General features: G+C 41.3%; 1 protein-coding gene across 2 annotated transcripts in view; it reads left to right on the top strand.

Annotated features, from left to right (window-relative positions):
- The window catches only part of CNTNAP4 (contactin associated protein family member 4), a 277,745-nt gene that overhangs the window by 29,012 nt on the left and 233,031 nt on the right, over nucleotides 1–15,702 (top strand). For both annotated transcript variants that reach the window (XM_004600513.2, XM_055145181.1), the window contains exon 2: nucleotides 13,617–13,727. In XM_004600513.2, the coding sequence (XP_004600570.2) occupies nucleotides 13,617–13,727 (111 nt within the window). The remainder of the gene's footprint in view (nucleotides 1–13,616; nucleotides 13,728–15,702) is intronic.

The raw sequence follows: 15,702 nt of genomic DNA, 5'->3' as shown, positions 1-15,702 counted from the left end.
TCTCTCTCCAGATGACGCCCATTCACCACTCTAATGGGAGTTTGTTCCTGCAAGGCCAGTGAGAGTGATTTCACTCATGCTTCATGTCTCTCTGGCTTCTCAGTGTCTCGGACCTTAATTGCTGCATGAAGGATTGCCCTGACCAGGACCTGCCCATCTCTCTTCGATGATAGAAGCTGATGAATCTGGAGCCTGAGTGCTCCATCTGTGAAGTCCCTCGCCACATCATGTAACATTGTCTCACTGGGTGATGTTCCATCATCTCGTAGGTCTGGCCTGCGTCCAAGGGAAAACAGTTCTACAAGGTGTCTGCAAAGCAGAGGTTTTAGAATCTCGAGAGTCATTTTTGGAATTCTGCCTATTGAGGGGGCCCCCACATTGGACTGTGGGGCTGTGGCACTATGCCAACTCAGTTTAAGGGGATTAGGGGCAGGAAACAGCCATGGGTGTTCCTCTCAAGCCATTGGTGCTCTGTTGTGGTTGTTGGCCAGAGGGAAGACCTCAGAATAAGCACTGGCTGTTCGCTCACTGAGCTTTTGATGAAGCTGCCCCAGAGTGCAGACAAAGCCCCGAGCCAGCCAGGCCTGTCCTCCGCTTGATTATGAAATCAAACACAATAATCTCAGCCAATGAAACGGAAATATTCTCCATCCGATTTCTTGTTATGCCTAAAAGAAGCCTATTGTTTCTAGTTGATGTGGTTTCTCCACACACCCTGAGTTAGAAATAGCTATTTATTAAACTAACTCTACAGACCCACCTATTAAAATGCACTTACGTGCAGTGCAGTTCCTTATCACCACGAAGCACTTCAGTCTCCACTCTGGAGCGTGGTATTTAGAGAGACAAATAACAACTCTCAAAATAATTTAGTAATAAAATGGAGTTTTTGTTCAGAAATGTTGAAATATCACCTAATAGGACGAGAGTAGGAATTGAATTGGAGCTTGCTCAATTTTCCCTCCAGGAACCAAAGTCTAAAACCTGGCAATTTCTGGGTGAAAATATGTGTTGATGGAAATAGCACCAACTTAGGAGGTCATCGTTACTCTGGTGTGGTTCACATGTGACTTTGCCGGGCACAGCATGAAGGCATTGAATTTTCTAATGACATTCTCAGAGGTGGCTGAGGGAAGACACGCCTGGGTCTCTGGGGTTTTCTCCCTTTCCTAAGAATTTGTCGTTGTCCATTTCTGCACCCTGTGCAGACTTAAATTCTATTTTTTCTGGAGTAAAATGAAGCAAAATGTGCAAGGGACATGAAGATGAAAATGGCCTTTTGGAACATTAATAATTCTTTCTTTCTTTTCTTTTTGGCCACACCTGCCAATACATAGGGGTTACTCCTGGCTATGCACCCAGGAATTACTCCTGGGCACCCAGGAATTACTCCTGGAGGTGCTCGGGGGACCATATGGGATGCTGGGAATCAAACCTGGATAGGCCACGTGCAAGGCAAACGCCCTATCCCCTGTACTATCGCTCCAGCCCCTAATAATTATTTCTTAACAGAAAACAATATATCGGGAGGATATTGTTTTTCCTTTTTGGTTAATCATTTCATACTTATTTTTTTCCCCAATGGTGAGGATTGCAAGGTGACAAGGCATGGCAAATGATGTTTACCACATTGAAGAGGTAACTCCACTAAAACTTTGTGGATTCAGCTATATCTTATGCTGTTCCAATCCTCAAATTCTTTGAAAATGTAATAGTAAATATGTCAGGTATCAATCACAGGCACTGGAATAGATATTACTGCCTTCTGAGTATCAGAGAAAGATGGCAGGGTGCTCGCTCTCAGGAGGGATGCTATGGAGAAGGACTAGGCTAGAGATTTGGGAGAAGAAGCTGGGCTCAGACAGAGGGGAAATCATGCCTGACCCATGTGCATAAAAAGCTGGGATAATTTCCAGGTGACAGTGGGAATTATATGGTCTGGTTAATGTCAATATATACTTAGACACCATTGTTAACTGGGTTGGCTGACTCTAAATGGAAGGTATTCATATCACACCAATGTGTGTGTGTCCTTATAATAAGTGGAAAGATTCCTTGGAATAAGCGTTGGACAATATTTTGAGCCACAGGATCTGGAAAAAAATCATTTTTTTGACTATTGCTTGGAAACTTTGGTTGGCAGAATAAGGACCTCCAATGGGTATCTGTACCCCAGACCCTGGAACCTTTGAGTCTGTTGTCTCTGTGACAGAAGGAACTTTGCAGATGTGATTCATTGAAGACCCTTAAGATGGAGAAACCTGTCCTGGGTATGCAGATGGGCTCAATGCAGTATAAGAATCCTTGCAAGTAACTGGGTGGGCAGGGGAGTTGGGAAAGATGTGATGATAATGACAGATGAAGAAATCAGAGGACAATGTTTGTACCAGTGGGAAAAAGGAAGGAGATCTCCCCTGAAGCCTCCCGATGGAAAATCACCCCGCTGACACCTTGATTTGGGGGCTTCTGAAACCCAGACTGTAGGCTAATACACGTACATTGCTTTGAGATACTGAACTTACAGTAATTCGTCACAGTGTGTCTGCTTCTGGTTATGAGAGACAAACAATTTTCTATGGAAATTCATGCAAGGTTTTACATGAATCAATTAAAAAAAAGAAAAAGGCACAAAATTTCAAATACAATTAAGCCCCAAAGTCTTGTGGGCACTACTATTTGACTTTACTTGATCTAGCAGAGATTTGAAGTCAGATTAATCTCTGCTTTTTGCAATAGATGGAGGAGGAATTCCAGAAACTCCTTTTTTTTTTTTTTGTGGGTGCTCAGTAGACATTCCTGGATCTGTGTACGAATAAAGATAGACATAACTCCACTGGAATCTTTTGTACCTGGTATAGTCTGTACATTTCATTGCTTTTCTTGCTTGTTATTCTTTAATTTTCAATGGTCTAGGTTCATGTTTGGATAAATTTACAGTTAGTATCTTTTTTTTTTTTTTGGTAGAGCTTCCAGTTTTTAACCTTACATGGAAGTTTTCTTTAAATAGATTTTATCCTTATTAATTCAGCTCATACTTTATCTTATCCAAGTTACACCAATTAATGTTCTAAGCCTCTCCCCACTTCCACTCCACAGAAGTCCTAATTTTGTGAGACGATACTTAATAATCATTGCTTTAAACATCTTGTCTTCTGTAACCTTCTAGTTAAATTATTTTGAGTTTGTACTTATTCATAAAGTTTTTCTCAAGTCCTTTGAAAGACAGTTTAGAAATACAGAGTTTGTCTTCCTCAAATCAATCAAAGCGATTGATTTGAGGAAGGAGTTGAAACATGCGATCTAGTGTAGTCAGTTTCTCTGAGAGTAAAGTCTGTATTGTGTGTGCATTCCTGGAGACCTAATCCTTTTTACCTTTTGGAGGGTTGGGGGTGACTCTCCTTGGTGCTCGGAAGTTGCTTCTGGCTCTGCACTCAGGAATCGAACCCGGGTCAACTTTGTGGAAGACCAGTGCTGTACTACCACTGTACTAATTCTCCAATCCCTACTTTTTACCTTTTAATTATTTCTTCCACTCCCTCACCTTGGGTTGATTTTGTACAGTGGATTTCCAGGTCTTCTTGTCCTAATATCTGGACTTTAAATAGTTGCTATTAAGCTTCTAAAATCAATCAGCCTCTAGCTGTGTTGTCATTAAAAGTTAACTGCCTACCCATTAATCCATTAATTGTGAAGAATTAATTGGGAAAGCTATTTAAACCACGACTATAACTTGGGGGTCCCTTAAGCCAGTGTTTGCCAACAAATGAAAGCTTATTTCATTAACATCATGGAATATTAATATATATGTATATGCATGCACACACACATATAATTCACCAATGGCTCACATAGGAGAAAATGTCTAGAAATTTACAGCCGGCGACCCAAATGAATTTTTGAAAACTAGAAAATCATCATGCCTTTAATTGGGTTTAAGAAGAAAACATTTACGTGTTTATATGAATGCATTATATGTATTTATGTGTTTTAAAGAGCAGAGAGTTTTAAATTTATTCTTGGAAGATGTTTTTTTTTTTTCATTTAAGTCATTTGTTGACAAAGTTAGATACTCATGTTTGTCTTCTTTAATAGTTCTAACACTGTTGTCTTCAAGTACACGATCATTTTCATGTAAAAATCAAATTAATACCTAAAAAAGCTGAAGAATTAGCAGCAGTATTTACTCAGTGGTATTGCACTGAGTTGAAACGTTACTATAGGCAATGATGAGAGTGAAAATCAGGATGGACCCATGTTTTGACACCCATTCTTATCAAAATTTACTTTATTCAAGTCCATCTTGAAGATACCATCGTCTTAGAGATTCTTTTTGTTCTCACCTAGGTATCACTGTGTAGAGCTGTCAGTCTAGTTGACTTTCTGGGACAAAGAGGTGCAGCGTTGGACTCTGGCCACTTTTACAATCTTTAAAGAGCCTCACGAAACTGTGTGAAAGGCATAAAGACAGTTGTTAAAGGAACAAAACTCTCCACTGGGTAGAAATTAATTTGAAGTGCATTTTCGTGGTTTCCAAACTAGCATGGGTCTGGCTAAACTACACCCCAGACATTGTAAGTTGGAGGATTCAGAATGGGGTAGAGTCATGGGCAAGTTTGAAATCTCCCTCCTGAGGTTGTGCTCCAGCTCTGGGATGGATGATGGAAGGCTTGTGTTCCTCGGGAGAAATGACTTGGAGCAGATCCATATAGAATTATCGAGAGATGGAAGCTGCTTTTCATGCATGCTTAGGCCTTCTGTAACTTCATGGACTTTTGGTGGGTTTTCTTTAATATGTAGAGTGACCACATGGGAAGGCCATGATGATCAACTTCCAGATTCATTGACATGGAACGAAATGAAGATGTCTGAAATGACAGCACACAAAGGTTGTTCAGGTCAAGCAAAGGAAGTCAGCTGCCACTGTGCTGGGGAGGAGAACCAATGTTCCCTCAACCTTTTATATTGTAAGCCGAGATCCCCTTGTAATAAAAGGCAGATTAACCTGAACAAAATAAGTTCAATAGCATGTTTACCTCCATCTACAGGGGAAATTTCTAGGAAAACCTAAGGGCCAGAGAGATATTACAGTGGGCAAGAGTCTTGCCTCATGCACAACTGACCTGGATTTGATCACTGGCACTGCCTATGGTACCCCAAACTAAGAGTAATCCCTGAGCAGAGCGAGGAGTGATTAAGTCTTGAGTACCACCAGGTATGGCTCCAAAACAAAACAAAAAAAATCCCCCTGAGCATCCTTAGCAGCACAGTAAAGGGAGTTATGGCAGTTCTGCTCTACCCACTGATAAGGATTTCTGGGGAGTTGATCATCTCTCTTGGGGTCCACAAAGGGAGCCCCTCTTCCAAATGGAGATTCCTCGTATGCCCGTAAATTTCTCTGAGGAAAGGGTATTCTGCTTGGTTTTTAGAGCTGCTTCTAGGTTTGCTTTTTCTTGTCTCCTCAAAAATGACCAATTTTAAAAAATATTCTTATTTCAAAGTGGCATAATTCGGATTGACAAATGGTGTTTCCTTTCACATGTGTTTGGCAGAGACTCAAAGGCTGGCAGGGGAGGGGACGCTTGATAGTGGAAAAACGTAGGAAAACTCTTGATGGGGTGGTGGGTGGGAGGGATGCTAACCGATTTCTGGCTGTTTGGGTCCCCTACAATGGTGATTAGGCTGGGTTCTGCACTGGTCGCTGTTCTGAGTCGGAGTTCTAGTTTTCTGTGTTTCCTGTTTGTGTATTCAATCTCTCTCCACACAGGAGTCCGAGGTGAACCCGGGCATCTTGGAATTCTGAAGTTAGACCTTGATTCTTAGTGGGGCTGTTGTTCAGGCTTATGTTAAACACTTTACTCTAACTTAGGAAACCTTGTCTTTTATGAAGTTAAAAATATATGTAGATTTTTTTTTTGCTTTTTGGGTCACACCGGCAATGCACAGGGGTCACTCCTGGTTCTGCACTCAGGAATTACTCCTGGCAGTGCTCAGGGGACCATATGAGGTGCTGGGAATCGAACCTGGGTCGGCTGCGTGCAAAGCAAACACCCTACTTGCTGTGCTGTTGCTCTAGCCCCCTGTAAATTCTTTCTTAAGTGAATTGATGATTCCAATTTCCAGTGGATTCACAATGTCAATAAAACTAAATGGAGCCACTGGGTAGGAGGAAAACTTTCTCGCTACATTTCTGGAATCTTCTTGGGCTGGTTGAATAATGTTAACATCTGACAGATTAGAAGGAGGAAAAAGCATACAAAAATGCTGTGTCCATAAAGGGAATCCACATGTATGTATACTTATGTGTATACATGTATGCATATACACCTACATACATATGTGTGTGTATGTAGATTCCAAGGACACTAAGGCAAGGAGGGGGTTTATAAATGCTGGGCTAAGGAATGGGATTAGGGACCTGGGCTTCAAAGGGACCCACTTGCTGAGAAGATGGAATTCAAGATGAAGACCAGAAATACTGGAATTAATGTTTCCCTTACCACAGAGGAAGCTTTCTCCCATAGAATGGTTGTTTCCGATAAAAAAAACTATAATCTGGGCAATACTTCAATTTTAATTCGAGGTAGCTAACAGAGTACTAAAAGTTTCTTAGGAGTCTGCAGGGTCTTGATTGACTTCAGCTCAAAATAATCTATCTACCAATCCTTCAGAATAAAATATTTTGTTCAAGCAAATAGGTTTCTTGAAGAGAAGGCTATTCTTTAGTCATCAACCTGTCATTGCAGTATTAGAACTTAGATTCAAGTAAACTGTTTTTTTATTCAACCACCTAGAGTCCATTGTTTGTTGCCGAAGTTCCCCATCAAAGGTCCCAACTCTGTGGTGTATAGGAATTGTATAAGATATTATGCATGCTTGAGTCATATTCAGTTCTATTCAATTCTGTCAACTGGTAGAATCTTATCAGTTGAATACTATTCAATTCTGCTCTGTCCTGGACTGCCCTGTCCCACCCTGCCCTTCCCTCTCTTTGCCTTCTCTATCCTGTCCTTCTCCAATTAATATTCCTGTGGGAAACACAATTCACCTGCAGGCAAGTTGCTGCTTGTGTCAGGGTTTCCAAATGACAGAGAGGGATGCTTTCCTCAGTGGAACTAAGCTAAATACTACTGAAAATCAGTCCTAGGTTTTTGGTTCTTTTTGTTTCCTAAGAGCATTTTAGATAACCAGCACTTGTTTTAGTTCTGAATCCTGGCATGGGTAACTTATTTAATTCATTTGTCCTTTTCTCAATTGCCCAGTGAAGTTAATAGTAGGGCGTAGCACAGGGTGTTTGGTCAGAATAAAAGATGGTTCCATGGAGAACACTGAGAACTTGGGCAGCGATAGTATCTCTTTATTATCTCAGTACAGGTTGTATTATTCTGAAATTAAGAAAATGGAATTACATTTATTAAAAACTGAACAGCTTTTACTTAATCACGAGAATTAGGCATTAAGGTCTTTTGTAAAATGAAATTACTTTTGATCAAGCTATATTAAAATACCTTCAACACAGCTTATACCTTTATTTGTAGGAGACTGAGTTTCCCCCAGTACACAATTTGCCAGAGGTCTGGTGGATCATTGCTTGTTTGAAATGATTGTGATGTTTCTCTCTGCTCTGTGAAAAGTAAATAGGGACTTTCCTGAGATATCAGTTCTAAAGTGTGTGTGTGTGTGTGTGTGTGTGTGTGTGTGTCAATTCTAATGTCTGTGAAAACAGTTTAAAATGTAGTATAAAGTTGATAATATATAAAGCCGTGAGGATTCTGTTCATGTCTGTTTAGTAGGTTTAAAAAAAATAAATAAGACCAACCCAGGAGCTAGAGATACATAGCAGGTAGGGTGCCCGCTTTACATGCAGCTAACCCGGTTCCATCCCTGACACCCCATATGGTCCCCCGGACCTGCCTGGAGTGATCCCTGATCGCAGAGCTAGGAGGAAGCCCCAGCACTGCTGAGAGTGGCTCCCAAACAAATAAACAAAAGTGAGACCCAATGACCCCAACATACTGTTTCACCCCACAGGGCCAGGGTTCTCTGGTGCTGACTTGGTGCCCACCCCTTTGACCTGGCAAAGCCCATTTGTGCAGGGACTGCCACCATGGCCCAGCATGCACCATGGAGACTTGCATTGCGGGGTACCCCTGCACCCCTCCTCTCCAGGGGCAGCCCTGCAGATGGAGACCCCTTGCTAAGAGGCCTGTGGATGCATTTACCCCCGGCAGATGCAGGTGCCTCTGTGCAGACACTAGGTGTGGGGGTTTTCGGGGTCCGGAAGCCTATTTCTCCTCTGGACACCCCTAATTCAGGGGACGAGGTGGCCTGGAAGTCGTGGACTGCCCTACAAGTTGTGACACTGTCCTTGGAAGTGGGCGGGAAGCAGGGCTGCGGGGAAGGGGTGCGAGCCAGGTCACCCGCCCTTGCTGCCGTGGCGTGGCATCTTTACAAATGCAAATATACATGTATAATAGTATATGTGATATTAGGAAAATATTTACACATGTGAAAACTTGTATTCCACACAATTATGCATGTGTAAATGTGCATATAAATGGTTATGCATGTCTAGTTTATATTTCATGTATGAGTGCAAATTATATTTATGCATGTATGTCAACACAATGTATTAACACATTCATATATTCTGTGTGTGTAATATATAAATTTGTTTATAAATAAGGATATTCAACAGTCAGTATGTGCCACACAGCTGTGGTTTGATGATAAGCTCAGTGTTGCCTGTATAAATATTCTTACATATACTTGGTCAGCTTATGTATACATTATGCATGTGCAAACTATACATTATGATATTCATATGCATATGTATTTATGCAGACACATATGAATTGTGACACATGCCATTGTGCATATTATATAAAATTACAATTTTAATATATATCATACACATGTGACATAGGTACAAATGCTATCTATATAGTGAGTATATATATAAAATGAATATACTTTATATATGTGTACATGCATCACTGTTTCACTGTCACTGTCATCTTGTTGCTCGTTGATTTGCTCGAGCGGCCACCAGTAATGTCTCCATTGTGAGACTTCTTGTTACTGTTTTTGGAATATCGAATACGCCACAGGTAGCTTGCCAGGCTCTGCCATGCGGGCAGGATACTCTCGGTAACTTGCTGAGCTCTCCAAGAGGGACAAAAGAATCAAACCCTACTGTGCTATACTTGTGCATATGTGTAATAATTACAATGTGTATGTATTTTCCACATGCAATATAAGTATCTGTTTTATTTATATACATATGTATATGTTCTTGGTGAAGGAACCAAATGGTTTGATCATCTAACATAGTATTCAATTAGAAAATAATACAATTTTGTCTTCAGACTCAATAAGCACCTTGCTACTTAAATTCCTACATACTTATGGGCTCTCAATGAAGATGACATACTTTGAAAAGTTGTCACTTAATCTCCTAATCATTGAAATTCAGAGGCAGTTGAGAGTTCTAGTTGAAAAATAGTTCAGGAGGCTGGTTCACTGGGTTCTTTTATTGAAGTCCAGGATTGGTTTTCTCAACTGCTGCCCTGTTTGACATTTGGAATCAAAATTTCTTTGCCATGGTATGTTTACCCCCTGCAACTGTAGAATGTTTAGTAGCACCTCTGACCGCTACTCACTAAATTTCAGCAGTGCCCTTTGTTGTGATGGCCAGGGTGTCTCTAGATGCTACTAAATGAGCCCTGGGGAGAACATTGTCCCTTGTTGGGGTCTTGGCCTGTGCTGCTTGGGCTAGTACGGTCACAGAAAACTGTTTTTCTAGAATTAAATGTGCAGGGGATGAGGACTTAACCTAGAAGTCCATTTTTATTAAGGTTTGGAGAAGTCCATTTTTATTAAGGTTTGGAGGGCAATGTTCCTTTTACTCCAGGCTCATTATCACGGAGACCCACCTCCCTTGGTGTCAAGATTATTGAAGAGCAAATTGGTAACGAACAAATCACTTGGCAAAGCTGAAATTGGAGCATACGGTTTCTCAGGAGGGATCTTATTCATGTCCCTATGGTGTCTGATGAAATTTCTACTCTCCAAACCTGAACTCCAGACCCCAGCTCATTAAAAAAATTTTTTTTTAATTTTATTGAATCACTGTGAGATAGTTACAAGCTTTCATGTTTGGGTTACAATCACACAGTGAACAAACACCCATCCCTCCATCAGTGCACATTCCCCACCACCAATATCCCCGGTATACCTCCCCCTTTCCCGCCCTCCCCCTGCCTCCATGGCAGACGATATTCCCCATACTCTCTCTCTACTTTTGGGCATTATGGATTGCAACACAGACACTGAGAGGTCATCATGTTTGGTCCATTTTCTACTTTTGGCACACATCTCCCATCCCGACTGATTCCTCCAGCCATCATTTTCTTAGTGATCCCTTCTCTATTCCATCTGCCTTCTCCCTGCCGCTCATGAAGCAGGCTTCCAGCTATGGGACCCCAGCTCATTTTGTGAGTATCACGTTCCTGCCATGAGCCAAGCAAAGTCATGGGAGGCAGAGATCAGTAACCAGCCACCTGAGATGTACTCATGGTTCTTACCATTGATCACTGAATTTATTTCAGTCATATGTTTTATAGGAGGAGTTTTAAAATACTTTATTGCTAAATAAAAAGAACAAGAGATTGTGGGGGAAATAGTTGTACTGGTGGTAGAAAATTTCCATGTAGCCACCCCTCAGGACATGTAGTACTTTCTAGAACCAGAATTTTCTAGAACCATGCCCTCTCTGCCCCTTCAGGATCCAGTTCCTACCTCACATGTCCCTCTCCTGTCAAAAGGACTAAACACCCCTTCTCTTCTTTGAATCCTGTTTCTTGCAAGCTAAAAATAGAACCATATTGATTCTCAGTTTATAGTGGCAAAAACAAATGAGCAATAAATATATATCCTCTAGAGCAACTGCTCTAGAGCATTTTACATTTGAAACGTCGATCTGAGTCTGCATAATTGTTGGTGAATTGCAGTTAAACATCCTTTTGTGTCACAGTTAACACCTGCATGTTGATGAGGCTTCCAGTCACACATGCGAACACCCACACCCACACCCCTCCTCTATCCCATGTAGACAGGGCTCTCATTGGTGTGCGCAAGCATGAGCTCATCATACTGCAGTGTACTAAAACATTTTGGTTGTCACTTGTCATTGGGCATTACCAGAGTTTCCTTCAATAGGCCGTGGGTTGTACGGCTTTTTAAGCCTGCACTCCTTAACACTTGAATTACAACTCGGTTGGCAATGTCAGTACTTAAGCCAATCAATAGACATGCAGGAACCGTGGGCCAGCCATCAAGTCTGTCTTAAGAGTTAGCTAAAAAAATTGAAGGGTGAAGGAAAAGAGAGTGAGGTTTAAATGAAAATGAGTCTATTCTGAAAAATAAAATGCCATCGTAGGCAAGTTCTCGTGAAAGGCATTAAGTTGGTAAGTTTTCCTTAGCTCTTATCCTTAAACATTGAGCTTTAGAGAGAAACACATTTCACATAGCAGGACGACAGAAAAATACTGTCATCTAATATTTAAGCAGCAAGACTGCTAGACACTGTAAAAACAAATGTGATCAAGCAGAATAAACCATCACGTTTCAGATGAACCTAGATAATTCTTGATTAATTTAATTGAAATTACTTGTTGTTAATTAAAAACTTGGGACAGAAACTCTGTGATTTTTAATTACCAGTGTGTTTCCTAAATATGAGAAAAAATTTTTTCTGATTAGAGTGAAGTGCCAACAACTTAATAATTAAAATAAAATAAAATACAAATAAGTAGCTGAATAAAATGAGTGTATGAATATCATGGTGATGATATGAGGCTAACGAGGCTTAAGCTATTTGTCCTTTCTCTCTTTTTAAGTGTTTTAACTCCCATTTCATATGTGATATACACAAATGGATGGCTGATGGACTATTGTATATTTGTGCCTATTGTTGTGTTTATGTACATATTGATATGTACTTGGACTTCTGTGCATGGATGTGCACACATGCCTTTCTCCAGATGTAAATGCTATCCTCAATACTATGCTTTTCATTTCTATGTTTTAAAAAAGACTTTAGAAATAATTACATGTGGGGCTGTGGAGATGATTCCCAAGTTAGAGTGTATATTTCACATGCAGCCCATGATCCCCCGCACACTGCCTGTTGCACCCCGCAATAACTGTACGTGTCCCTAAACCTTATATTGCCTTTCATTTTTCAAAGTTATTAACGTATAGTATAGTCTCATATAACTTGACTTTATTTCCTTTTAAAAAAATTGGTGTGTATATGGTATAGCTTCTGCAGCTGTTTGTTAATTTCAAAAAGTCCTGTGGCTTATTGATCTGTCTTTTGATGTTTGGATTGTTAAGATGGTTTTGCTGTGATGGATGCTGCTAGAAATTTTGTGGCTCCTTTTCCACGTACCTGAGGTTCTCTAGAATGGCACTGCCCACCTTTTTGCTTACACATGACGATCTAGTTTTTTTTCCAGCATCCTTAGATAGGAAACAAGTTTCCTGAGACCAGTGGCTCTTCATAGAGATGGTCCTAGAAATCATATTTAAACAGAATTACATAGGTAGGAAACTATGTGAACTTGCTGGTCTTCCTTCCCCTCCCCACCCCCTCCCCCCTCTTCTCTTTCCTTTTCTTTTCCTTTCTTTTCTTTTCTTTTTTTTTCTTTTTGGGTCACACCCGGCAATGCACAGGGGTTACTTCTGGCTCTGCACTCAGAAATTACCCCTGGCGGTGCTCAGGGGACCATATGGGGTGCTGGGAATCGAACCCAGGTCCACCGCGTGCAGGGCAGACGCCCTACCCGCTGGGCTATTGCTCCAGGCCCTCTGTTCTTTTCTTTTTGTTCCTTTTTGTTTCCGTGTGTTTTCTAATTGATTTAAAGATGGTTTGCCTTTTTCTTAATTTTCATTTTCCTCAAGCTGGAATGTAAACTGTATACTTTCTACACTTGCTTTCTCTACATTTTATGATTTAAAAAAATGGGGGGGGTCGGTGGGTAACCATACACTCTTAGTTTTGATATGGTTAAGTTTGTGCATTCCTCAGTACATAAATTTACTTACAAATTCGGTATGCCAATTAAGTATATTTTGGTTTCTTGTGCAAGTATACCCTTGTTTGCTTTGTTAAGTAAATATTTTCTACTGCAAATATCATTTCTAGGAAGTTTCCCTTCTCCATTTTCATATTCTACAGTCTTTTAATTTTGTTTTCTTCCTTTCTTGTTGAACTTACTAGACCGTCAATAGACAATTGCGCAAAAGCAATTGGCCTACTCAGAGAGAACCTAGCATTTTTGGTTAAAATTTTTTGACTGGTTTTTGTGTGTATGTCTGTGTGCCTCTTGCATATGCGTGTGTGCATGCGTGCATATGTGTGTGTGCGTGTGCGTGCGTGTGTGCGCGTGCGCAATTGGGGCCACCCCAGCAGTGCCATGGATCGAACTGGGGGTCTCGCAGATGCTCCACTCCCGGTGCCATCTCCCTAGTCCTGGTTTGTTTACCCACTGCACCCTGGAGGACCGTCAGGGAGATACTGACCTGGATGCTGTGTTTTGTTTTTCTCTTGCCAGATGGTTGTGATGAGCCCCTCGTGTCTGCCTTGCCTCAGGCGTCCTTCAGCGGTTCTTCCGAGCTCTCCAGCAGCCATGGCCCAGGATTTGCCAGGCTAAACAGAAGAGATGGTAAGAGCTGGCTTCCTACCTTCCGATGGGCTTAGACAGATTCTTCCTAATGACCCACTTGCCTTGGATAAAATCCTAAGTGATATATTGTAAGCAGAAGCAAATTGCTAAATAAGTGATCCCAGGGTGTATGTGATCTGTAGAATTGGTTCTGGAGTGGCAGGAGGACGTGTCTTCTTTTCAAACCTTTTACCAAGGGCCAGAGCAGGAGCGCAGCAGGGAGGATGTTTGCCTTGCATGTGGCCCACCCAGGTTAGATCCCCACCATCCCATGTGGTCCTCCAAACCTTTCCAGGAGTGATCCCTGGGTGAAGAACCAAGAGGAAGCCCTGAGCACAGTCAAGTGTAGCCCCCAACACTCCCTCGTTTCCCCCCCCCAAAAAAAAATCTGATACTATCACTTGGCATCCAACGAATTCAATTTCTTCTTTCTGGTGACCTTAAATTTCTTTAAAAATATACTTATTTTTACAATAGTATATAATTATTTTAAATGGTAGTCATGGATATTTAATTGGCCCTCTGTTTCCTGTTACATAAGAAAGTTTGCATGAAAGAGTAACTTTAAAAGATGAGCATTATTTAGAAATAATAATCCCTTCGTTTGTTTAATTCTCAGTGTGGATGACATGATTCTTTCTCCTGCTGAGGAAGGGGAACTTAATAAAGCTCTCAGCTCCTTCAGGGATGTGCGATTCATATTGTTGACTCTCTCTTAGGTAACTTGTGTTTGATTGCTTGAATAATGTTTAAAGGAAAGTGCAGATAATTAAACGATGACTCACAATGGAAATAAGAGAGAATGAAAAAAGCTGCATTCAGAGACAGAGCCTCCTTGAGGTCCCTTTTCATCCTCTTCCAAGGCAATAACCATGTGCCCTACAGTTGACCAAAAGGGGCCACGGCAGCCGTCACACACAAAAATATTTTTAACCACCATAAAAGAATGACACTGATATTAGATCTTATTGAGACTGGGTTCCACTCATTTGCATCCCCCTTCCTTCATGCCATTTTTCTGCCACAACCTTTAATTTTTTTTTTCTCTTTGATACTCTTCTCGGATCTGCTGTTGACTGTTTGAGCACATGAGCATTGGGTGGAACATATAGATGTTGTGTGCAGATGTGTCTGTCTGTCTGGATTTTGGCCATTTGGTACACATCACAGATATCTAACCCTCTGGCTTGATTTCACATAGAAATTAGTTTTAAAATGGTACCTTTATTTTCTTTGAGGCAATTATTTGCATTTATGTGCATTTGTCATGTCCGTGCATTTCTGACTCACCTAAGTACCTTAGTGAAGAGTCAGACCGGAAGTGCTGACCTCTGGGGCCCGTGCCTGTGTCTCTGTAGACAGTGCCCCTGTGTTGCTCTAATCTGCCACTGACTGGGCATCACTGGCCACTCTGCCTCTCTCTGACTTCAGATCTGTTTTCAGGTCCAGGCAAGGGTCAACCTGTGGGTGGCCTGCAGAGGCTGTTAGGTCAGGTGCCACACGTGTCTCACTTTGTCTTCACTTTGTGCGCCTTTTCAAAGCAAGGCAGAGTTTAGCATTTACTCCGCTCCGTTTTGGTAATAAAGCTTTCATAGGATTTGGCTCATTCAGAGAGAGAAAATTCAGGGCGGGAGAGAGCTCAGCGGGCTGGAGGGCATGCTGAGTGTGTGGGGGGCTGGTGGCATATGAGTCTCTGGCACCACTGGTCCCTGGGCACAATCAGGCACAGCCTCTGAATGCTCAAGTCAGGAGTAGCCCCTGAGCACTGTTTGGTAAGCCCCAAACAGAGCAAAGAGATACAAATCTTAGTTTAAAATGTGTCTGGATTTCATTTGTAGGGGCTCCACAAGTCACCCAAAATATGTTATTAATTGGATCAAATAATATTTTTCATCAATTTTTCTATGCTCATTAGGAATCTCCATCAATGGAACTCATTTTCATTCTTAATTCGTTTCTATGGCTCTTGGTGAAA

The sequence above is a fragment of the Sorex araneus genome, chromosome 8 (assembly GCF_027595985.1).
Source record: "Sorex araneus isolate mSorAra2 chromosome 8, mSorAra2.pri, whole genome shotgun sequence".
NCBI classification, from domain to species: domain Eukaryota; kingdom Metazoa; phylum Chordata; class Mammalia; order Eulipotyphla; family Soricidae; genus Sorex; species Sorex araneus.
This window is presented reverse-complemented; position numbering and strand designations above follow the sequence as displayed.